This window comes from Rhodnius prolixus, unplaced genomic scaffold (assembly GCF_049639745.1).
Source record: "Rhodnius prolixus isolate KJV_2025 unplaced genomic scaffold, Rpr scaffold_3, whole genome shotgun sequence".
Lineage (NCBI taxonomy): Eukaryota > Metazoa > Arthropoda > Insecta > Hemiptera > Reduviidae > Rhodnius > Rhodnius prolixus.
This window is the reverse complement of record NW_027411603.1, coordinates 3,721,716-3,748,042: the sequence shown is the minus strand read 5'-3', so window position 1 is coordinate 3,748,042 and position 26,327 is coordinate 3,721,716. Positions and strand designations below refer to the sequence as shown.

Genomic DNA, 26,327 nt, shown 5'->3' with positions numbered 1-26,327 from the left:
TCTTTTTTTTTTATCTTTGTACAGCTTGCATACGATTATAAATTCGACATTGAAGATGACCAACACAAAATTCCATGCATGTGTGGTGCACCAAATTGTCGAAAATGGATGAATTAGACATTTACAGACAAAAAAAAAACAAACAAAATATATAAATCTAGGTATTCTTTTTTTTTAGTTTCTATTATTTTTGTTTTTAGGGAAACAATTTTTTAATTATTTTAAATTATTACAAGCAAGATTTTCTTTTTTTTTTTGTTTGTTTCTTTGTTTTAAGGTATTATTATTATTTTTGAAACATTCTATACATAAATATATTTAAAACTCTATGTATAATACATATAATATATTTTTATTAAACGTTTTTAATAATATTATGTACAGAATTATAAAAGGTAAAAAAAAATAGTTATGTATAAAAAGTAAATTGAATAAAAAAACAAAAAAAAAGAAAAAGAAAAAATTAGTAAAATATGAAATGTCTATAATCGTGTACATTGTAAAGAGACATTTGTACAAAGTGACGTTAAGAAAGTGGAAAATAACTTAAACTCCCCAATGTGATAGTTTATAACGTGTAAAATAGATTATTTTTTTTGCGTTTTATGTAAAAAGAAAAAAAGAAAATTAATATTCTTATTAATAATTATAATATATTCAATTTGTATTTTCTCCCCCCCCCAAAAAAATGTATGAGCGTGAAAAAATGTATTTTTTAGAATTTTTTAAAAATAATAATTACTATAACTAATAAACTGCGTGCCAAGTAATGAAATTCAATCAACCATAAGTATTAAAGTTACAGGGCTTGTAGTTATAACTTCATAGTTAACATTATTCTAAACAATAGTGGTGATTTCAATGAGGGATGATGAAATGACATTAAAAAAAAAAAAGGGAATGAGGCTCGTCCTCCTAAAGGGTTGCTGAAGACGCAGAAGTTCTTCGGAGTTGTTGATAGTATTAAACGCTAGCCAATCCATATCCAACACATATTCCTCCCATATTCAGTTTAAATTCAAGTTTGCAAGTTCTTCTGGGATTTTTATTGCCCCCCCCCCCCCAGATTGATTGAGAATTGAAGACTTTGCAAGTTCTTCTGATTTTATTATTGCCCCCCCAGATTGATTGAAATTACTAGCCAATCATATCCCACAGTTTTTTTAGGTTTAAATCAAGATTACACGAGCTAACTGAAAATAATTTTTACATTCCTTACTTTAAAACTCTTTCATCCAAAATGGCAGCACCACCACCATGTGTGATGAAGATCAGCTTTAGCCGATTTTTCTCGGTTGCATGTTCCTCTCTGCACTTGCTGTGTTTCCCGTATTTTCCAACCTATGGAAATTTTTTAGTAAGGGCAGGACGACAGGGGGACCGACGTTCAATGCTGTTGTTGTTGTCGTCGACAGTGGCCTTTCGGTTCCAACGGCTTGTTGCTCCATAAAATTCTAGACAAAAATTTGATAAAACAATATTTTTTTACCATCATGACGTCTGTAACAAAACTTCTTCCTTCTTTTTCGCTCGCCAATTGATATCTTTTTACTGTTTACGACTAATGTAAATTTACTTTCAATCCTGTATCTATAATAAAATGGTTAATTACATGATGGTATGCAGTTTATTTATCTATTTATTTTAGTTAACAGTAAAAAAAAGAACAACAATAAAAAAAATTCATTTAATCATTGTTTAAAAGTAAAAAAATTTGTAAAAATTCTAGTGCCTAAACTATTACAGTTTACTTAAAAAAAAAAAAAAAATAAAGCAAATGAATCAAGTGAGGGAAACCTTTTGATAAAAAGAAAAATAAATAAGTAAAATGTGCATTTCTGTTCTTAAAATTAAAAAAAAAAAGAAGATAAAATAACAACCTTTAAAGGCCTTATATTGCTAATTTTGTTTCTCACTTTCTCTTAAAAAAAACAGTATTTTCTCTTACAAAAAAATTGAGTGAGAAAAAAAGAAGATAATATAAAATATTTAATGACTGATATTTTGTACAATTTTCCTCTATATTCTATGAAGTGTTATAATTTTTTGATTTTTTTCTGCTAATAATCTTTTTTATTTATTTGTTCATTAATTTATTATTAATGTTAAATCTGATTTATGTATTTATTTTTCTTTTTCCATTTTCTTCTTGACGACAAAATAATATGGGTCCAACTTATGAATCAAGTTTCCAAAAAATAACCATATGGTTTCCATTAGTGATTCCAATCTGTTGAGAATCGGTATACCCGAACTAATAGATTGATTTATTTTATTTTTTTAAATCCAGCCAATCCAGCAAGGAGAGTGGAGCGAACGATTCTTATCGTTTGAGAAAATCATGATTTTTTTACTTATCTTTTTTTTTTGGGGGGGGGGCGTTTAAGATAAAGTGTAGGAACAGATTCCAGGGGCGTATCCACCACAATACCTTTTGTTTAAGGGAGGGGAGTACTTGGAGTAAGTAAATTATAGATGGGATGCTGGTAAGAGGCCACTTATATGGTAAATATTAAAGCCGATGACCTTTGACTGTATTTTGAAAGTAAGGGAGTCTAAAGTTTTTATTATTTTAACAGCAGTTTGATTGATATTTAACCTAAATATTGTCATGATATTGCTACAATATTGTCACTTTACAGAAATTTGAGCACATAATTGTGCGCCCCCCTATAAAGTAGAGCGAGCGAATGCAGGCAAAATTTACAAAAAAAAAAAAAAATCGTAAAATTTTTGAACGACGGTTGGTCGATTAAAAGAAACGTCATGTTTAGTAGTAACAAGTCCTTTTATTATTATTATTATGATCTTTAACAATATAATTTTCATCAATTTCTTTTGAATTTTGGCAGCAATTTGTTCAGGCATTGCAGACATATCAGATATTTCAATAAAAAAAATCTACTTTTACCTTAATTTACCCGAATTTTAGGGTTTTCTGCTCCTTAAATAGGAAGTCATTGAAGCCGCCTAATTTATTAGGTAATGTAAAGAATTTTTATAACGATGGAAATTAGGGTGGAAAATCAATTATCTCGATTAGGAGGAGGCAATAGCCTTATTAGCCCCTCCTGGATATGCCCCTGGACTTGATGTGGTGGACCAGAAAATGTTCATTTTTTTCTTGCGTGTATTTTTCCTGCAAATTATATATTACAAGCTGTTCCCTTTTTTTTTTCTTTTTTTTTCTGTTGGAAATTTCCATCACTCCATCCAAAATTTACAACTTTTACACATTTCGCAGGCATATTTTCAAACACACATTCTCTGTCCATGTTTCTGTCCGCTTATTCTGGTTCGTAGGATAGTTTTTGATATTGGCTGGAGGAATATTATGTTCCATCTTTACGAAATTTATTCTCAGTTCACCATCTTTCTATCTCAACTTCAGCACAAGCTAGTATACTAATGATGCTGACTAATAATTCATTTTTTTATCTATAAAAAGGGAGCGTATATATAAATATATACATATTATATATATCATTTCAATCCTTATGTACATATAAGTATATATAATAAATTTTAGGCACCATCTAGTCTTACTATTTTATTTGTTGTCATCATTATTTTTATTATTATTGTTCATTGTGGGAAAAAAATTAATCAACAATTTAACTTTTTAATTTTTAAACAAAAATTAATTAAAAAAAAATAAAAAACCTATAAGGAATCAAAAAATGAGAAAGGTTCCTTTATAAGACTATCTTATATTTTTTGATATAAACTTATTTAAAAAAAAAGAAAAAAAAAGCAAAATTATAATTGAATATATAAAAAGATGGAGAAATCTTCTGTACAGTATACTTTGTATGTGTAATATAAATTAAGGTGTAATGAATAGAAATGTTTAAAAAAAAATAAAAATATTTATATATATATATTTGTATATGAAAAATGGCTTTTTATTCTCAAAGGTTGTAATTAAAAAAAAATAAAATAAATGAAATTAAAATAAATTAAAAAAATAAATGAAATAAATTAATTACAAAAATAAATATATGATTTTTTTTTCTTTTTTTGTAATTATGTTGACTAATTATAGGATATATATAAATATATATATATATACAAATACAATTATAATTATATATTTAGTAATGTAATGATTGATTGTAAATGTTATATTTTTTAAGTATTTTTAAGAACTTTGTAATAAATAACCAGTTCGTTTTTTGTTTTTGAATTTCTTCTTTTTTTTTATACTAGGTAGATCAATCTGTATTATAATTATTATTAATTATTGAAGAGAGATTAAAAAAAAAGAAAAATATTAATTTGCAAGTTTTTTTTTTAGCTCTGCAAAAAAAATTTTTTTTTTTTGCACTTTCCCTAAAATAATTATTTTTTGTGTAAATATATACATATATAATTTTTTTTTTTTTTTTTTTTTGAAAATGGTTACCGTATAAAATAAGAAGATAACTTTTTGATTGTGGGGGGGTGGGGCGAAAAAATTTGTATATTAATTCATTGAAATTGGCTTCGATATATTTTTTGTTTGTTTGTGGAGGCCTCTCATTAAAATTTTAATTTTTTTTTAAAAAAAAGCAACGGTCACTTCAAAAAAAAAAATTAAGTAAAATCAATTTGTTTCTTTTATCTTTATTATTAGTTGCTTTTTTTTTATTTTGTAATAAATATTTATAGTTAAATACAAAACTTGAAATAAATAAATAAAGAATTATATTTTCCAAGCAATCATTGTAGTATTTTTAGGAGTATTGCAATGACACGCATTGTGCCTACATTGTACTATAAAAAAAATTACAGTTGTACGATAAATACTTAAAAATGTAAACAATACAAAAAAAAAAAATGAAAATACTATTTATATCTTAGATTTGTATTTAAAAAAAAAAAAAAAAAAAGATTTAGTTTTTATTTTGTTTACCCATTTCTTTCTAAAAAAAATATAATTTTCTTGATGTTCTAGCATTTGTTTAGGTTGGGTATCCTGCTTACTCACTTGATGCAGTATTTCTAAATTTTACGGGATCCTGAAATTATATAACCATAACAATAACCAAAACGATATGGTTATTCGTGTTATTGCAATATAGTTATTGTTTAATATAAAAATATCTTGATTTAATATTAATCTTTAATAAAATAAATCAAACAATCGAAAGTATTATCACAATACTAAAACAGTACGCTCTATTAGCATTAACGTAAAAAATATAGTTAAAAACTTACACAGGTTGATACATTTTTATTTAATGTTACGTCATTACAAGCAGACAGGAACCATGCGAAAACTTTTCAGGATGTGACAGCGTAAATCAGTTGCTCGAGAAATGCCGTTGACAATCTGCTAAAGAAAAGGAGGATATACTCGAAACAAAAGCCCGGACCATGCAGATTGTTGAACGATGGAACAAGAAACACCAGAACTGTTAAGTGTTCTATCCAAGGCCTCTCTAATAGTAATAATGCTTTATTAAAAATATACAATACCAAATTACGTAAGTGAATTTAAAGTAAATTGAAGCAATACTCTAAAATAATTCTCAAATAAACTGTAGTTCTACCACAAATGTTTTCATTAACAGTAAAATAATTTTTTTTATAAATTTAAAGAACAACACATCATGTAATTTATTTTTTAATCCCAATATATTGAACGCTAAAATAGTTATTTCAACCACAATTAACATTATTATCGTTTTACTTTTTACCCTGGCCATGAATTTATCATCCTTATTTTCCATTAAATATTTAGTAGCTGTTTCAATAACAAACCCTTTTTGTTGGTCCCAGAAAAATGTTCTAATTACGAAATATTTATAAAACCATTTCCCACAAACACTTTTCTCTTTATTTTCTATCTTGAATCTTCTTAAATCCAACAACTTTTTTTGTTTTAATTACCCGTTGATCGTATGCCAAATCAAGTGATACCGAAATTCCAGTATTTTTTTTAATTTTTTTGGAATTATGGAGAATTGTATTAACATCAATAAACGGCATAAGTACAACCACAATTACATTTTTGCCTAAATCATAAATTCTATCCATTTTTGGTTCTTGAATTCCAAAAAAAAGTCGTCATTCATAAATCTCTTTATCTTACTTTCCAAATCATTTCCAATTTCCATAAATTGCGGGCAGTATTTTAAAAACTAAGTTTGTATCTTTACTTTTTCTCATTAAATTTTTCACATTCTTATACAGAATCTCAATTTGTTTCTCTAACTATTTCAGTAATGCGGTCTCTTGGAGAGAGGGGCGAGTTTCTTTTTCCTAAAATACCTTTTCAGAAAGACGAACGGTTGTGTTGTAAAATGTAAAGAGCGGTTTAATGTCTTGCTAAATTTCCGTGTTTTGTTGAATTCGAAAACGGTGAGTAACTGAATGGATTTTTCTTAAAACGTCTTCAACGCTTTTCTTCAAACTTTGAATCTAAATCAAAATTGTCAATCAGACATACGAAGGCTTACGCTGATCGCCTTGCATTTATGGGAAATAAGTTTTTTTGAAAGGAGGCACCCTACAATGGATAATATAATGGGTATTTACTATTTCAATGATGATTTTATTTTAATAAAAAATATTCTTCATATTATCACTTATCTTACAAAACTAATTTTAAAATTAAGAATTGAAATAATACTTCAAATTTAATTAAAATTGAATGCCAAAAAAGATTGTATGTTGGTTAACCTGAGTGCCAATTGTAAGGGGCATGGCCATTTATATTGGTAGTATTGTAGTTTGCAATTGAAGAAGATGGCTGCCTGAATTAGTTTACCCGGTTAAAAGAAAAAAAAAGTTGAATTTTTTATGTAATTTATCTGTATGTATCAGATTTCCATGTATTCGTACATAGCCTGGTTGTAAGTATTGCATTATTTAATAATTTTTTAAATTAATTAACTTTTATTCTAATCAAAAGTGGTTACAATTTGCAATCAGTGGGAAACCCTTCCTAGTACTGACCCCGCTTTTCAAAAAAAAAAAAGTTATCTCTAGTTTTTGAATTTGGCTCTAGTTTCCTTTCTCGTATTCACTATAAACTAGAAAACATTAATTTTGAATGTTTTATTTTTACTTTTAAATGTAGTTTGATAGAATTTAGAAATACACTTCTATAATTTTTGTTTTAACACTTTGTGCTCCGGCCTATTTATTATAAAATGAAAAGCGAGTGATTTAATAACATTCTTACTGTATAAGTGTATTAATGCTCCTTTATGTATTTTTTTTAAGTAAAAAAGCTTCATTGGAAAACATTGATTAAATAAAATTAGGATTCACGAGATCACCGCCGTCGAGAGCAAGTTAACCGTGATTCACAAATATGATTATTTATCAATTAAAGAATTTAAATATATCAAAACTTATTTTAACCCTATCTAAACAACAAAAAATAGTAAATATTTGAAAAGGCGAGGCTCTCATGAAATTGATGTGAAAGAATATACAACTTCTAGTGTTCTTTTCGTGTATTTAAGTTATTGCATTTTGTAATATATGAATATATATTTATAAGTTTGGATTCTCTGTAAAAGAAAAAAAAAAAAAAATTATTAGTACCTTATCAATAAAAATTATAATATGGAAATGGAGTTTTTACAAGAATTTTTCGGTCTTACAAGCAATTATTTGTATAACGGAAATAAATTGTGATAGTTGTAAAAGTTTACAAACAGAAGACAATTTTTTTTAAAAACAATAATTAACTTTCTTTCTTTGCCCTATTTCTTATGTGAACCGTCTTCGTTTCAGTACTCTTTTATTTATAGAGTGCATTATTCCATAATTAATTAATATTCTATAATGAAATATTTGTTTTTATTTATTGCAAATTAAATAACTAATACAATTATGTGAGCGCAAGTGTTTTTCAATTACTTTACGTACGTACATTAAACAACTAACCACAGATTTGAACATCTAACCAATAAATGTCAGCTAATTTCTTACAGTAACTCATTTAAAATTTTTATATTTTGTCAAATAATTCTTTTATATTTTTCTATATTTAGCACAAAACGTTAGGTAATCCAATTATATTTCAAATCTGTTTTTTTTTCTCTCTCTGCGTACGATTGAATTTACTCAATTTAGAAACTCTTGAGAAATTTCGTAAATTCTCGTTTCTCACCCTCTACTCTAAACTTTAAATTTGAGGCAGCACAAACTTGTATTTTTCAGGCGTAAAACTGCAACTTTAAAGCTATTTTTAAAGTACTACTTATTAAGATATAGTTTGCAACCTCATTGCCTATACAGAACCAGCTTAAAAAAGCAGCACATCTTCACATGAAATTCTGAATCTAATGAAACTGCATTCATTATGGCGCTGCATTATTTATAAAAAAACAGGTTACAGTAACAATTTCTGAAAATGCCATTTTCTCCAATATTTGGCGAACGTGTTTTTCTCGGAATCTGAGCTGTGTTTTCCCAAAAAGTACACTCATAAATGAGTATAAGTCCTTCATTTTACCACATTACACTTTTTCATACAGTATTGTCGTTAAACTCTTATTCAACTTTCTTTCGTTCAGACTGTTTTTTATTAATATGGATTAAATATTTAAATTCAACTCCTAAATCGTTTGCTTGGAATTGCCACTTTATCGCCAATTTTTAAGCTTTGAGTAAATTGAACAACTTAAACCCATCATTCTTTACAGTCCCAAAATTTTGATTTTTTTTGTATGTGCCTTTTATTAACGATCACCAAAAAAGAAATTCGTAGTGATTAAAAATGACTCCAAAATTCTGCGTTTGAAGGCAATGTACATTTGCAGAGTATTATAACAATTTTTTTTAATTGATAATGATCTGCCCTAGAGAGAAAGAGAAATTATAACCAATTTAAGTTGAAAACTTGGCAAACATTATCAAAAAAATTAAAAGATCTGAAATTACCAATAAGTTTGAACCTTAGAATTGTAAGAGAAATTCCGAGAGAATAGGCTTACCAGTCTCTCAGTTTTTCATTTACCAGACTCTCAGTACTTCCCATCGTGACAAACTAAGAAAGAGAATTGGAAAGTTAAACTGGGCTGTAAAGGAGGGAAACATTATGCAGGAAATGAACAAAATAAGCGGAAAATGAGAAGTAAACATTACTAGGGAAAATTCGAATTATAAATAGGGGATGGCGGCCGCGTTCGAATTGTAGAGCCTTCTCACCCCCTGTTGTTAAGGGAAAAGGATTTCGAATTATCGAGCGTATCTAAATACACTGCATATTTTCGATTTACCGAAGTTAACAGCTGTAGAGTTTGAATTATCGAGAGTCGACTGTATTCTAATGTATATGAAACTGTGCTCTTTTAACAGAACAGGAAATTGGAAATTAAATAGAGAAATCTCCTATTATTTACTCCCAATTTCCTGTAATTCGAGATAAAATCGTATTCTTCTGGATATATATTAATGAATGGAAAATCATTTATTATATAAAAAAAAAATATAAATTATACTTAGATTTTTTAAATAAAATATTTAAAAAATCCATTTGAGTATATAGAGAATGTTGTCAGTCTGTCTACTAGATGTGCAATTTTAGATTGTACATGTATAATTGATGCATCCTCTACATTTTCCTTAATTAGGATATCCTTTCAGCATATCTCGCTCAGGAAGATTTATTTTTATTAAATGAATAGATTTTTTTTTTTAATTTGAAAATACTTTTCTTTTTTAAGCTACAAGTAAAATGAATTTTCTTGCATTCAGTGGTTGTCTAAGATAAAAAAAATGCAAGACTTTTTCATGCTATTCTTGGCGTAAAAGAAGATTGTAACCTCGAAATGCCCAAATAAAATTTTCCCAGAAAAAAAAGCTGTTTTAGATAAAAAGGCTTTTAGTCTTACTCATAATCATAGAGGGCATTTTCGGGAAAAATATCAGAAAAGTGAAAAATCCATCCGTTAGTGGTGCTCCCGATTTTGGAATTTTAGCAAAACTTATTAGTTCCTTTTTTTTATATATAAAACATCGTCCATTTTACTGAAAAGATATTTTTCTCGGGGAAAAATACTTCAGCTTAAATACGTAATCCTCCATCTTTCTGAAATCCCAATAACCAATTTTCCAAATACTATTTTGATAAAAAAAAAATTAAAGAAAATTATTGCAGCTATGTTCAAGAAAAATTTCAAAAGTGTAAAAATTATCTGATTTCTTTGTAGGGAAGGGATTAGCTTAGACTGGATTCCTGGAGGTCCCGGGTTCGAATCCAGCTGCTTAGATTTTCTCTTCCTAGAATAGAAGCCTTCTTACAGCTCATTGTTCCGGTAATAGTGTTTTCTGAAACGAGAGAACATTATCTGGAGTCCAAAAGTGCACTGAAAAAACGCTGTAGGCGTCATTGTCCTCAGATGATGACGCTCCTTAAATTAAAAATAAATTATAATTTTTGCTGATAGGAAGTTATTTTTTAATTGATTTAAACTACGCTACTTTCGGAAGGGTATTCTATCTTCTCTCGCTCTCAAAACTATATCTGTACTATTCTCGAAGATCTGTTCTTGCATTTTTTCTAGCCAAATTCGTTTAAATGCTTCTATGAGGAGGGTTCAGAGTAGTTTTGCTTCACAATATATTGTGTACTTCTAATTAATGTACGATTCTTCAATCTGTATGTTAGTAGCGATGTAATGTGTTTTGTAATTCAGAGTTGTAAGTTAGAACCTTGAGAATAAAGGTTAGATGGGAACATTGTTAAATGCTGCAGATGCATTTCCACAGATTAAGTTATTGAAATTGAAAAAGCTAACTTGATTAAAATGATCAGTGAATAAAAAAAAAAACAAAAAAAAAAACAGGAACGGTTAGTACTTCTTAATCAATATAAATTGAATAATTGTAAGTCGATTCGCTGAATCTGCAATTATGCTATCGACTGATAATGCTATCAAACTTGTCTGGTTTTCATTGTAAGGGATTTGTCTTGATAAATTGTTTGTTCTTTTCTCCCAACTAAAGAGAGTTTTATTAAAAAATATACGTTTGATAGTTCACTAAATCTAATAATATTCTCGTGATTTTCAATCTTCTCAGAAATGTTTTCTACAATTGAATCCAACTAAACTTTGTAGTATTATTCAACTGTAATTACATGATGTCTGATGACAACTAAAATCTGCTTTTATTTCATACTTAATCTACAACTGTTCTTGGTCGAATTTGTGCCGTTAACGAACTGTTTTTTGTAGACCAGTTTTTTAAATTTAAGTTTACAGCTTGTATTGGTATGAAAAGGTCGACATTAACCTAGAAAATCTGGCGATTTAAAAAAAAAAAAGACTACAAGGTCACAAACGATTTTTTCGATATTAATGAACAAGAGGAAGACGACTCTGATTCCGAAGTTCGTAAGGCTTTAAATCTGGCAAGAATCAGTCGAATTTCCGGACTTTAAAACAGTTTTCTCTTTCTGTAATTCTTTAAACTGATTCTAATTTACTATTTTCCTAAAACTAAAAATGTGTATCACAATTTAAGGTTTCTGGCACAGATTTTTTTTGATTGGTTCTGCCATAAAGTACCCTTTGGTCTTGCTTACCTTTTTAAACTCTCCTCACTAATCTAACCTGATACTCAGATTTCAGAAATCTCCCAAAATAATTTTCCTAGGGGAATTTTTGATTTTTATGTCAAACCATTTAGTAATCTAATGCAGAGAAAAGCGTTTTTAGCTATTTTCCGGTCACATATCAGAAATACACAGGGAACTTGAAGTACGATTTTCTACATACTTGACATTCTAGCATTGCTTCTAAGTCTCAAGATATTTATATAGATAGACAATACTGGTAAACAATTTAAGAAGGATGGTTACTTTAGAGTGAAGGTTATGATGGCAGTACCTTCCACAAAAATTAATTTCCCGGGCAAAAGTTTCAAATAACATTATAGGGCCCTACATGTGTAGGAACTCGCATCCGATCAGATCCGAAAGTATTACCAAGTTTTAGTTTATTTTGAATTTTCGTTTTATAAGATTCTGATCTAAAATACTCAAGATTTTGATTAAAACATTTTATTCGTTTTCTGGTGACTTCGTAACCTTCTCAAAGTATATTTTTACTCTTATTTTGGAAAAGTGCGTGCCCTACAGTCAGCAGTTCGAAACCTACCCAGTTGTTCTAAAGCATAGTCTAAGAATTTTTTTTTTTACTCTTTACAAAAGATTTGTTAAAGAATAGTTATTTATTTAACAAGTGTGGTACGCACGAGCGAGCGAAGCGAGGCGAGTGCAAGTGCAAATTGCCGAGTGTGAGAAAAATACTTTACACTCAAGTTAAATATTATATTTTTTTCTGCAACCATTAGATTTATTAACTAAAAAAATTAAAAATTTCATTTTTACAGTCTACAAAAAGTAATTTATTTATTATAAAACATTTATTGTTATATTACAATTATTTACATTACTTACGTATTTACATTACTTATTACATTTTCTGCTGTTTCTTTTATTGATGGAGGAGTGTTTTCTAAACAGGCATCACTACAATCCATTTTAAATTTCTATAAGGTAACACTATAACCTTTTTAACTGTTATAATTAAAAATATCTAATTATTTATAAAAATATTATTTTTATTTCCATATTCCTTTCAATTTTTATTTCATTATTTACCTAATATTTGTTTTTTAATTATTTAGTTACGTTAAATAAGCTTATTAAAGTTTTACAGAAAATATTTATGTTAATAACAAAACTTCTTATATCAAGGAAGCACAATAAAGTTTTCCCACTCACTAGTGAGGAAAGTGACCTTAATGGGAATTTTTCCCCACTAGTGTGGGAAGTTGGGCATTACACAGCTGATTTTAATTGGAGTAATGAGAACATTCCTACATGGTTGCAGAAAAACAAAATTGTTCTCGTATAACTTTCTTTTAAGTATTAGATTCAGTTGGTACAGGAATCACAAGACAAAGTCAACTTTTCTGGAACATGTAACCTCCATTATGGAAGCTGTGACTTTCTTTAGTTAAATTAAATGGGTCGTTATTTTTAGATAGACGGGTCCAAAAAGTTAAAGTGTGTTTTTAAAGTAACCCCAAACTTGATACTTTTTATATTAAAAATTTCATATTTTGGAAACGATGGAAATCCACAATTGTAGGTTCATGTGTACACATTGGCTATCCAATAGATTAGTGGAGTTCGTGCTTTAAAATTTTCTGGCGGAGAAAAGCAGCGTTCAAAGTGTAGAGCGTCTAACTTGAACAGACGTAATTAAAGTGTCAATTCTTCAGGAATTGACTGGTACTTGAGCGGATCATTCTGAAAGGCGTATTAATTTATCAATAATTCTTTTATCTAGGACCCCTTCCTTGCTTTCACTATTATCTGAATCTGACATTTGTTTTCTTTCGATATTTTCTGTAAGTACCACTATAAATAAAAATAATAATTTTTGTTGCTTTAGGTGGAACAAAGATGACTGTATTATGGGAGAACGGTGAAAGTCCGCCACGGAAACGGCATTGCCTGTCGACGAGCCAATCACGTCGTTGCATTGCACACTCGCAGGAAGTGCATGTACCAGCACAGAAACCTCAAGTACAACCCATGGCAATTCCGATTGATGCTGGTAATTAATTACACCTGCATACATTTTAGATTCCCTCCAAAGTGCCATTTCCAATAAGTTCCGCTACCAGTTTTTGTGCCCACTTAAGAAGGGAAGGAAGTTAAAAATATCGTATAATATTAAGATCAAGTATGAATAAAATTCCTTAATTTGTAGTGTAACTTTTTGTATACAATGGACAGTTCACTTTCTTGAAAATGGTGCCTAGGTTTATTTTTCTGAGCACATAATTGATTGTGGTAGGTTGCTTTGTAAAGGTTATATTTTAAATATACGGTTTTACAAACTAGTAAATTCCTTTGTATGACGAAGGCTTTTTTGATCTGAAGAAAAGTTTAAATACTAATTACTGTTGAAAAACAAGTGTTTTCATTCTAAAATAATTTATAATTACATATTTCTTCGCCGGTTCATCTCTTTATTTTTTTAAAAATTATCATTCAGACTTAAACAATTTCTTTTTCTATTAGTAGGCGGAGTAGACGCTGTGGGAGGTGCAGCGGTCAGGTGTGGCCACGATGACAGCGACAGTCCGATTACCACACTCTCCAATCTAGGCAACACATGCTTCCTGAATAGTGTACTATATACGCTTAGATTTGCTCCATCTTTTATGCATAACCTTCATCATTTAGCATTAGATTTGCGAGAATACAGTGGCAGGCACTCATTAAAGGTAAATTGGTTTATTTTTAAGAAAGATGTAATATGTAGAAAAAGAGCTCTTTAAAGAAAATGACTTCTATTTTTTTTAAAAAAATTAACATTTTATTGTTTTATAAAATAATAAGTTGACGCTGTCATTCAAAATATAATCTAATGTATTCTGTAACACATCGGCGAGCTGTTGAATACCATGCAGATACATTTCAAAGTATAAAATTATTTTTAATTGCACTGTAACACTCTCTAAATCAAGGGAGCCAACCCTTGCGCTACATTTTAAGCATTTTATTTTGTTTTGTTTAGTGTTCATCCCTTGGGAGAGGCGGTAAGAGCTGGAGCAGCAAGGATTTACCTTCTTTGGGCGGCGGTGATGTGACCAACATTAAAATGCAGATAGCAACCGATAAGTTACATCAACTTTATGAAGCTCTGCACACTGAAGAAGTTAAGGACCATATGGAACCTTATCATCCGCATGTCTTCCTTCATTCATTAAGGTAAAATTTAACGATCCCCCTAGTAATCCCTTTAAATAACAATATATATTATTACAATATAATTTTCTTTCTTATCTGTTGAAACAGAGACGTAAACCCAATATTTGAAGGTAATCAACAACATGATGCACATGAATTGCTGGTTTGTTTGCTTGATATCATCCGAGAGACTTGTGAACAACTACGTCAAATTGTGGCCGCAACACCATATTCCAAAGTGCCGACGATTCCAGCATCACAACAACCAGCCAAACAGTCATGGTCTCGTCAAGTGCGCAAAAGTTTAAACATTGGTAGGCCTCGTGCCAAAATTAATGGCGATGAGAAAAAAAATATTCCAATTGGTAAGTTTTTTTAGCAGGTTTTTCATTTTTTTTTTTTTTTTTGCTTGCTTGAAGACTTTTTTCTTTTAAATCTCAATCTTACGTAGGTTAGAGAATCTTAACCTACGATCCAGATCTATCTAGTAAGTTTTATTGGAAATATATTTTTCTTAAAAAACTCATTTTAAGGCATCTTTATTAGATGGGATTCTAGTAGGAAGGCCTGAAATGAATAATGGATTTGAATGTCCCGTTTATAATATTATAAAGAAATGGGGTAGCCAGAAACAATTGGTTTTAACGAAATATTGTTTAACAAAACCGTGACGTAATGCTGCCTTGAAAATTACTAATTGTAGAGAAGCTAAGTAAATTCCAAAATCAAAGAATAGATCATTAAGACTGTATTGAATGAAGGTGAGATAATTATTGTAATCATGTTGATTAAAGATGTTAATTTGAACAATAAGTAAGGCATTTCTAAGGCAATAAGTCTAAAGAACCATTTCAATATCCACTGCAAGGTCCCCTGTGTCTAGTATTATTATTAATGAGGGTTAGAGTTTCGAGTTTGAAGAACATTTTACTACCAGAAGTTGCACTTTACTGGATAGAATTTTCCTATTCTTCTGAGATTTTTCCAGCAAAAATTTCGTTTCAGAAGAATGGATGTTGAGTACCCTGTTAGTAATACGAGGGTCGTTTGAAAAGTCCGTGCAAAGTCAGAGAGATAGCACTACTGGCGCGTATCGAGGTTATGTTTAGTTAGTAGCATCTCTTGGAAGAACACACACCAAGTTTCTGCCAGATCGGTATATTTCTTTGTGTTTGGCATTCGTTTGAATCGAGGAAGTCGAGTGATTTTCAAAAAATGAACGAAAAAGAATTTCGTGTGTTGATTAAACACTACTTTATGAAAGGCAAAACGCCTCAGGAGGCTAAAGAGAAGCTTGATAAACATTATGGTGACACTGCACCTTCGATTAGAACAGTTTATAAGTGGTTTCAAAATTTTCGGAGTGGCCATATGGGCACAAGTGACGCTGAACGTTCTGGACGCCCTGTTGAGGTTACTACTCCAGAAATCATTGATAAAATCCATGATATGGTGATGGATGACTGAAGAGTGAAGGTGCGTGGGATTGCTAGTGCTGTGGGCATCTCGAATGAACATGTACATAATATTTTGCATCAACATTTGGACATGACAAAGCTATCCGCTAGATGGGTGCCGCGATTGCTCACGCTTGACCAAAAACGAAATCGTGAAGTGTTGCAAGGACGGTTTGCAGCTGTTCCAGAAGAATCCGCAGGACTTTAGGCGTCGTTTCGTCACTGTGGATGAAACATGGATACATCACTACACTCCTGAGACCAAAGAACAATCTAAACAATGGGTTACCAAGGGGGAATCTGCGCCAAAAAAGGCGAAGACCGTTCCTTCGGCCGGAAAGATTATGGCGACTGTCTTTTGGGATTCGCAAGGAATAATCCTCATCGACTATCTGGAAAAGGGTAAAACTATTACAGGTGCATATTATTCATAGTTATTGGACCGATTGAAAACCGAGCTGCAAGAAATACGCCCCCGATTGGCCCACAAAAAAGTCCTTTTCCATCACGACAACGCACCAGCTCACACCTCAGCAGTAGTGGTCGCAAAATTAATGGAAATAGGGATCCAACTCGTTTCACATCCCCCCTATTCTCCAGACTTGGCTCCCTCGGACTACTATTTGTTCCCCAATATGAAGAAATGGCTGGCGGGAAAAAGATTTTATTCAAACGAGGAGGTGATTGCAGAAACGAATGGCTATTTTTCAGACTTGGACAAATCCTATTATTCGGAAGGGATCAACAAACTAGAGCAGCGTTGGACGAAGTGTATAAGCCTAAAAGGAGACTATGTTGAAAAATAAAAAAGGTTTACCCAAAAAAATTAAGTAGTTTTTATTTTTGCACGGACTTTACAAACGACCCTCGTAGTGTTCTTTTTATTAGTGCTAGTAAATAAGTTTTGAAAATATTAGTCATGTGAGTCTTTATAACAGATGTTTTTTTGTGTCGAAAGTCATGGAGTATAGATATAAATAAATGTTAATATCATAGATTCACAGATCCAGAACGGCGATTGTTGTACTAACGGTATCGATTGTGAAGATGATCAGAGTAGTATAGGACATAATTTCATAAGCGAACATTTTGAAGGTGTATCCTTGTTGCGAACTACATGCCTGGAATGTGAACAAGTCACACAGCGTAAAGAGACTTTCTGTGATATTTGTGTACCAATCACTACTGATCTACAGTTGAAAGGTGAATTAATTAATTTTTGCCTCTTTCATTATAATGTACAGCATTTATAAATACTCTTTTTCATTATTTATTTATTGTTTTTGTTTATGTTTTCAGACGAACCTTTCAATGTTAATAAGCTGTACCAGAATGCGCTAGTAACCGAGGAATATTTGCATGACAGTAATAAATATTGGTGCGAACAGTGTCTCAGGTATAACGAAGCGAAACGATGCGTGAAATTTGAGACATTACCAAAACTTTTAACGCTACAGATTAAGAGGTTTTCATCTGGATTTGGGTAATTATTCTTTTTATAACTCTTATAACTATATATGTATCACGGTTCGCCAAGAACGATTTTAATTGAAAACTTTACCAACATGAAATTTTTTTCTTTCTTATTATTTGGGTCAAAACTAACCAAAATTCACTGAAAACCAAATCGGTTTAAGTTGCGGATTTTTTTTTAATTTTTCAGGTCAAAAAACGGGAAAAACGGCTTTTTTTTCATTGTTAAGCCTAATAAATGGAAAAACAATAGTTTTTTTTTTTCAAAACCAATGCATGCATTTTGAAGCTGAGGGAATTTCCGAGATGTATTTTATAAATGATAAAAATGAAATTTCGACATTCAAAATCAATAAAAAAGACATTTTTGAGCTTTAATAAGGCAAAAACAAGAGTTTCTCGCATTTCAAAGCTTACTTAACAAATAAATCATCGTTTTTTTTGTGGAAGGGAATGGGACTTTTCAAAAATGAGAAAAATTCCTGCGACAATACAATGGAAAAAGTGAAATTTTCCAATTCAAATTCATTTAATGAAACTTTTTGGATTAAAAGAGCCCAAATAATTTTTCTGTCAGAAAAAAACTGTATTGTTTTTCCATTTATTAGGCTTAACAATGCAAAAAAAAGCCGTTTTTCCCGTTTTTTGACCTGAAAAATTAAAAAAAAAAATCCGCAATGTAAACGGATTTGGTTTTCAGTGGATTTTGGTTAGTTTTGACCCAAATAATGAGGAGAAAGGAAAATTTTTCATGTTGGTGGACTTTTCAATTAAAATCGTTCTTGGCGAACCGTGATATATATACAGGGTGACCAGAGTTATATGCTCCACCCGCTTTTTCTTTAAACGGCGGGAAATTTCGAAAAAATAAAAAACACGTATTTAATCATACGTCTAGTTTATTTTCAGTGATTGACCCATTTTTTTAAACCCCTGTATCTCGAGATACAGCATCCAACTTTTGTTTTTCAAATGGAACGTTATCTTTTTTCTTGCATATTTTTATAGTATTTTGAGCTCCTAAAAAAACATTTTTTGAAATCGGTTAGATTTTTCAAAAGTTATGGTAATTTAAAATATGAAAAACAAATTTCAGTTTACTGTCAAAATTACGTTATTTTTTTTTTAAGAATCTGTTCAATCTGGGCACAATCAACGGATAGGCAAGCCAAAACTCTGGACTCCCACGCTTTGCTTGTAGCAGCACTTATGGTGGCGAAGTCAACATCTTGGCAGGCTCGAGTTATTCGACTTTCAGATCATCGACCGAAGCCACGGGATTAAGGATACTTTACACTTCATTTTTTTAGGTATCCCCACAAAAAATAGTCCATTTGGGTTAAATCCGGAGATCGAGGTGGCCATTGGATGGGACAATGAGTCCCTAAGCACTTTTTATGGAAACTCCACTTCCTTCTGCAATCACACGAAATTTCTCTCGCTCAAAATCTTACTTCTAGAGTTCCTGCGGACAGTCCTACTAGACGTGATGAAAGGCAGTGGCTACGTGATTTTTTTTAGTGAAGAATGTGCCTAATGGTCGAAAAACGAATCATTTCTCTCTCATTCAAATCTATCTTTGAGTTGTGCATTTTTGTGTTTTCAATTTTGTTTAATTTATTTATTTTTTTTTTCCTCAGGTCAGTGGTGAGCAAAGTAAACGAACACATGCCTACACCTTTGGTGCTCGGTTGTTTCTGCGAAGATTGCCAAACCACCAATAATACGGATCATCAGTACCATCTGTACGGTGTGATAATGCATTTGGGTGCAACGATGGCATCCGGTCATTACGTGGCATACGTTAAGGCGCGTGATTCCTCTATAGATTATGATTCGTGTACAAGGGAACGTCGTAAAACTGCAAGTCTGACGGCCAGTTTATCTTCGTCCGGTGCGGCAGCAGCTGCAGCAGCAGCCGCTGGAAACGCCAACGATAAAACTAATTCCAAAAAGAAATGGTTCTTCAGATCGTCAAAAAATGGTTCCTTAACTGATACCAGGGGACAGTATTTCAGGTAATGAAAGTAAATTATTAGGTTTTCATTTTTATTTTTTAACAAACATTTGTAATAAAATTTCTCAAGAAACGAAAAATCTCAGGTCGATGAAAAACTTTATTATTTCCACAATCAATTATTGAATGGCCACTGATTACAAAACATTCGTGTAACTATTATTTTATTTTATTTTTTAAAAGCGTTACTTAAAACTCCTTTAATACCAAATCTAACCAATCTAACTGTATATCTAACCAAATCTGGTAACTGGTTAAAATTGCAGCAAACCACCTTAACGGTCATCTGATCTTATTTATAACAGTGTATAACCTCCAAATACATACTCATAAAAAGTTGCATACCTCCTATTTACTATGGGTGCGTTCCACTAAGCGCTCACAACGATCAAAATATACCTTCAGCCGTTCCACTTGACGACTGGCGGTCGTTGTGGTCGTGGCGAAAACGTCACTAATGACGTCATTATTTTCGCTCACGCGAAGCTCTCATCGCCCTCCCCACCTTAAGAGCGTGGGTCGAAGTGGGCGTTCAGAAATTTGGCGCAATTTTTAAAAGCAAAGATGGTGACCGAAAAAATTATCTCATGTAAATGAAAGTATTATCTCATGTAAATAATTGAATGTGTTTCTCGAAGGTCTAAAAAAAAAAATAAAATGAAAAATTACTTATCCATTTACATGACTAAATCAATGAATAACGACCAATTACACTTTGATTTTGTAAAATTGCATTCCACTTTTCATCGGAACTAGATGTAGAACTTTCTAAAGCATTATTACATTGCATTAATAAATATCCTACTGTTGCCAGAGCATTTTAATTTTTTTTTAACGTAAATTTTATAAATACTCCTCGAAAATGTAATATAAAAATTGTAATATATATATTTTTTTTATATAAGACAACTTTACCAATAATTAATAAAGTTTATTATAACCGCTTATAAACGGGGTTAAAATTAAAAAACAACCTCTTCAATCTTCTGACTTATTTTCGAGGTCGTCATTTGTAATGTTTACATGAACAGTTAAAACGCCCCCATAGTCCATTCCATTTGGGTTTTCGATTGTAAACGTTCGCCGGCAAAACCGGCGCGATCGTGAGCGTGATCGTTGTGAGCGCTTAGTGGAACGCACCCTAGGATATTGGATGGGTAAAGTAATAGATATTAATATTTTTTTTTTTCTTTCCCTTTTACCTAGATCATCTTGTCGTGGTGCGGACTGTTGTGGCGTCAGATTAAGAACGGACGAATCTTCAGAACCAGTCTGGCTGGAATGTGACGATGAAACTGTACGTATAATTTCTAGAAAACAGCTGGAGGAAATACTTGCACAAAAGCAACCGAAAAATTCCGCTCTTACACCTTACCTATTGTTTTATGCTCGTCAATGATTAAGTATAATAAATAAATATTTTAAGAAATAATAATAATAAATTAAAAATAGTAATAAATAATTAATAATAATAATAATTAAAAATAAAATTAAAGTAACAAATAATTTCTCCCGGTTAAAATGAATTATTATTATTATTTTGTTATATATTATTTTTAAAGAAAGATTTGCACAGTTAAATCATTTCTCTCTTCTAAGCAATTAAATAATAATAATGACTGTAATTTATTTATTTCTATTTTGGGATGGGAGTGGTTTATAATTGGTGAAACTTTTTTTCCAACACTTGACTGACGCATGTTTCAGTAAAAAAAAATAAATCTAAATACGATGTGTAATTTTTCAAGTTCGCAAATTTATTATTTTGTATAGGATAATAGAAAAAACTCACTGTTTACAAAACTTACGACTAAAGAGATTTTATTTATTAAGTTATTATTTTAAGAAAATAAACTTATCGATAAAAAAAAAAAAAAAAAAAAAAAATCGTTTTTAAAACGCCATTAAAACACCTAAAATGTACTTATAAAACAAAATTACCTTCTTGAGAGTTGAATGTTCGTTGGATACGCGTGAGCTAACCCAGTTTTTTTTTTTTTAAATCAATTTATGATAGGGTTATTTGGGATTGGCTGTATAACCTCTTTATAACCTCTTCATCCTTGCCGCGTTCAATAACTCTTGATGGGAAAGTCAGCCTGGAATTGTGTGTAGAAGAATACAGTTAGCGCTGGATTGTTTTTTTTTTGGGGGGGGGGGAGGATAAAGTGTGATACTGCTATACACCAACCTTGGCATCTTTTTTCGGTGCACTACCGGACTCTGGACAGTGTTCTCTCGTTACTGACATCACTATCCATCATCGGGCGGCAGTAGTGAGCTGTAAGAAGCTCCTAGAAAGAGAAAATCCTAAAGGCCAGCAACTTCAATCTCCCGAACCTGGGACCTCCGCGTAGGAATACGCCAACCGCATATCTAATCCCCTTTCTAATTGCTTATTATTATTATTGCTTTAAAAACAAAATATTCCCAGATTTATTTAGTAAAAATTAAAGTTCACACCTTTTCAAATACAATTTTTCTGTTACGAATGCGTGAAAACTTAACTTGTAAAGTGTTAAGAAATAAAAGCTGTACAATTCTAAGTCAATTAATATGCAATTGAAAAGTTTTTATTTTAGGTAAACAAAAAATTATAATGAAAATAATGAATAAAATGAATTAAACACACACACAAATAAAAAAATCGTGGTAAGAGATTAATAAATAGTAAATAAAGGTAATTTAGAAAAAGCTGTGTAGCTATTTTAAATTTAATAAAGATCAGCTGATTGGAAATATTTGCATTTTAATTATATTGACACCAGTGGGTGATTGCTCTAATCATGTCATAACAAGTGAACTGAACCAGTAAGATCATGTTTACTTGGTGCAACAATTGTTGCAGTTGTAAATACACAAATAAAGTGGGGGGGAAAAAAAAATTATATTGACAAGCATTTTAATCTTGAATAAGTAATAATATACATATTATATTAAACAAGTCACTGTTATGTAATTAATCCCTGTACGTAATTCAAAAAATTCTATTAATACCAGACTGATTAAAAACAAAAACAAAAACTAGAAATAAATGAATTCTAATTTGTCAGTTGATTAAAAAAAATACTTTTTTTTAGGATATTTAAATAAAAACGTTTTACCATTAGACTCCGTTCACGATATCTGATCGTTAGTTTTGGGCGTAAAGCATTTACTTTACTTTTATTTTTTTCATCTCTAAGATAAATACATACGTAATAGCAGGAAATACGTAAGTGATACCAATAAAAATGATAATAAAGTAAATGTAAATAAGAAATGACAATTCATTTGTCTAGTAAATTTGCTTAAAATAATACTCTTCAACAATTTACGTAAGGCCTAAGTATTTTGAGTTTTTTTTAAAAAATTATTTTATTGAAGATAACGGCAAAAAAGTTTCCATAAATTGTTTTAAAAAAGTTTTTGCAAAAAGAGAGAGAGGGGCAGAGAAATTGCACTACCCGGAAGGATATATATGATCGATTTTACCCAATGATAGTACTCATGTTATTTTGTATCCCAGAACGGTTTCGGATTTACAGTCATCGTACGAAGAAGATTAATTACTTTGGTGTAGAGATAACCTTTATATAACCTTCCTCTGATAATGGATAATAGAAACTGGTCAGGGATACAATAAACATGCATTCTATGACGGTATAAAGACAACGGTATTGTTCAGCACCGCGGCCCCTAAAACGTAAAATAGTTTTTACATATATCTATTTATAATTTTTTGTCAACATGAGGTTGTGCATTATTTGGTTGGAAATGGAGAATACCAGCTGATCATTCTAACTGGTCTTGGGAAGAATCACGTCTTTCTTGAAGAGATCATTTTTGCTAAAGGATTGATTGACCCCACTGACATTGTTCCTTAGGGCACCATTGGGAAGTTTTCTACATGGCCGGTTGAAGTGAAGTCTAAACAAAACGCTAAAATTGCACGGGTGGGGGGGGGGGTTATTTTTTGTCCTTCAAGATTGTTTTCCAATTCAATGAAAGGGGAAAAAAGCCTTTTCCATGATTTCCACCTGTCATAGGCGGACGATCTTCCGCGCATTGTTTTTACTTCCTTAGGATCTTCTTCTTCTTCCCATGGTGCTACAGTCCCTATAGTAGGACCTGGACCTCATTCAAGAGAGAGAGAGTGCCACTCTTCCCCTATCCTCGGCTTTTAGGCGCCATCTTCTACGCAGATCTCTCTTTCTACGTCATCCAACCATCTTATCCTGGGACGACCTCTACGTCTTGCGCCCCCCTGGGTGTCCATATAATACTTTTCTCGGGGAACTTGATGATGGGGCATCCCATGGTTCAACATGGCCTAGCCATCTCAGTCTGCCTTTTTCTGATACAAAGAAACTATGTCCGGGTTCTTCTCCGTAGCAGTTTCTTGAGTTCTTCGTTCTTTCGGAGCCACCATTCACCGTCAGTGTATACACCGGGATCCTCCGTACTCCGTAAAGTTAAGAAGGAAGATTTCCATCTTTCCCCCACATAATGCACAGGTTCCTTCTTCGTAGTTCGTTAATTGCGATAAACATCTGTTTTCTGGCAATGCTTGGGGATATTCCAATGTATTTTTTATAGCCATAAGCATCTAATATAATCCAGGTAGTGTAATTTTTTTGTTTTGCTAGGAATGAAACCTTTTTATTCTTTAAAAATAAATACATAAACCATTGTCAAGTGTTGGAATTGTTGAATAAATAAAGTTCGAGCTTGATTTTATTAAAATTTTAAAAAATGAAGTAAGAAAAAAATCACGTAAATGTGAATTCAAAATGGTATTCAATAATTTCTTTGTTTTCTTTAATTTTTGTATTTAAAATATCTCTAATTATTTGTTTATATAAAATTTGGTACTGTTAATAGTATTTTACGTATTTTTCTTTTCTTTTTAATTACATTAACATAATTTTTTTTTAAAAAAACATGGAAAATATTATTCATTATTTATTTTAATTTTTTGTGTATATATTGATGAAAGGAGAAAAAACTAGAAAACCATGACTATATTAGTACAAAAAAAGAAAAAAAAATACAACAATTTTTTCATTATATTTTGAACAATTAATTTTCATATGATAAGCATTAACCAAAACAAATTTATAGGCGATCAGTATTATAATTCTGTCGGGAGTGCCTTGGGAAGCACCAAATATACTAACATATATATATATTTTTTTGTTTATTATTAGTTTGAGAATTGTTAATTTCGTTTCTTGGTTCTTAATCTTCCAGAAAATTAAATAAAATCTTGAAAAATTGGTCAGTTCTGGAGGGAAGCAGATTACTTTAGATGCTCTCCTATCTAAAAAAAAACAAAAAAAAAAAAACAAATAAATATTCTGCCTTTTTCGTAATTTTCATCCAGTTTAAATTAAGTTTATTCGAGTATTTTAGTTTATAGAATTTTGCTTTATAATTAAAAAAAAAAAAGGTTATTTCTCTTGCCTCCATCATCTGGCAATATTGTACACATACGTGTCCATAGATTCCAATTTGTGTACACTACCTTTTTTTAGTAAGGCACCACGGTAGCCGAGCGGTTAGAGGCGAGACCTGCGAAGCTAATAAGTATTGTGGTACAGGGTTCGATTCCCTTCTAGAGGCCTTGGATTTTATTTAATGATTAATAAAAGAAATTTACAGTAAAGTATGTTTGCTAGTCGCCTCCGTCCACCACACCTAATTAGGTAGTTGGACGTTAAGCTCCGCCTGAAAAAGTAGGCGATTACTTTACTTACCTTTTTAGTAGGTAGCTTCAAGTTATTTGAGAATACAGGGGAAATGAGGATTAGTAATGTAATTAATGCAACTTTTATTTCTGTTGTAAATTATCACATATTATAGTATTAATAAAAAAAAAATGTTAGACGGTCATAAGAGGTATTTGGGCAAGTGGAAATTGTTTATATTTAGGCTAAATTAATAAATAAAAAGAAAAAGAAGTATTGACAAGGTTTTGAAACTAATTTGCAAGTCTTCAATTGGAAATGTGTATTTACATGCTGGTACGTGTATCTTGTTTTTCGAGCATATTTTAACATTACTTTTTAATAACGAATTGTCAGTAAGAGAAAATGTATGACTAAAAACTTGGTTTAATGAAGTCCAGTTTTTTTTTTTTTTGTAACTTCTGACTTCCACATTGGCTGAGCCACAGCCCTTTTGTTTCCTTTATTTCGGGTGAAAAGGGTGTGCCGTGTTTCCTTTCCCCCCTAAATAGGTAATTTCATTGAACAAAAAGGTTATTTTCTTTTCTGAGATTCGATTGTAGAACAGTTTTCTTTCAGTATGACGTTCATTCATTGATTTACCTTCTTGTGATGGAGGAGGATGTAACCTCTTTTGGGCAGGGAACATTGAGAGAACGGACGTGTTGTTGGCATCTCAGAAGGTGGTCACCCTAAACTGCCGGTTTCCCCGCTTTTCCAAAAGTTTCACCCTGGAGAGGAAACTAAATTTAGAATTTAGCATCCATCCAGTTTTGTTTTTTTTTTTAGTTTGGTAGAGGTTTCTATAGAAAATCGCTGAGTGAATTCCTGATTAGCTACTCCTGTTGCTCTTCCTTGGCCCTAGAGAATTTGGATCAGCTATGAGGATAGTGCGTGTGAGTAAGTTTCATGATACTTGGACACAATAGTTCTATTTAGCTTCATAGTTTTAGTTC

At 31.0% G+C, this 26,327-nt stretch overlaps 2 protein-coding genes and 1 long non-coding RNA gene across 13 annotated transcripts in view; 2 read left to right on the top strand and 1 right to left on the bottom strand.

Moving 5' to 3' along the window:
• Positions 1–4,772, top strand: part of LOC141452717 (uncharacterized) — a 90,440-nt gene extending 85,668 nt beyond the window's left edge. For all 10 annotated transcript variants that reach the window (XM_074125099.1, XM_074125108.1, XM_074125107.1 and 7 more), the window contains one exon: positions 25–4,772. In XM_074125099.1, the coding sequence (XP_073981200.1) occupies positions 25–117 (93 nt within the window). In that variant the 3' untranslated portion in view covers positions 118–4,772. The remainder of the gene's footprint in view (positions 1–24) is intronic.
• LOC141452723 (uncharacterized) lies at positions 4,304–5,338 on the bottom strand. The gene is made up of 2 exons (XR_012457558.1): positions 5,200–5,338; positions 4,304–5,000 (listed from the first exon to the last, which is right to left on the bottom strand). It is a non-coding gene; the product is annotated as an uncharacterized lncRNA (long non-coding RNA).
• On the top strand, positions 5,336–24,998 carry Usp1 (ubiquitin specific protease 1). Of its 2 annotated transcripts, none has more exons than XM_074125111.1 (9): positions 5,336–5,468; positions 13,410–13,574; positions 14,045–14,250; positions 14,544–14,737; positions 14,825–15,081; positions 17,170–17,376; positions 17,473–17,656; positions 19,287–19,664; positions 20,870–24,998. In XM_074125111.1, the coding sequence occupies exons 2-9, from the start codon at positions 13,421–13,423 to the stop codon at positions 21,060–21,062; spliced, it is 1,773 nt and encodes a 590-aa protein (XP_073981212.1). In that variant the 5' UTR covers positions 5,336–5,468; positions 13,410–13,420; the 3' UTR covers positions 21,063–24,998. The 2 variants fall into 2 exon arrangements, with proteins under 2 accessions (XP_073981212.1, XP_073981211.1); XM_074125110.1 differs by lacking the exon at positions 5,336–5,468 and adding an exon at positions 6,685–6,839.
• Positions 24,999–26,327: the final 1,329 nt, after the last annotated feature.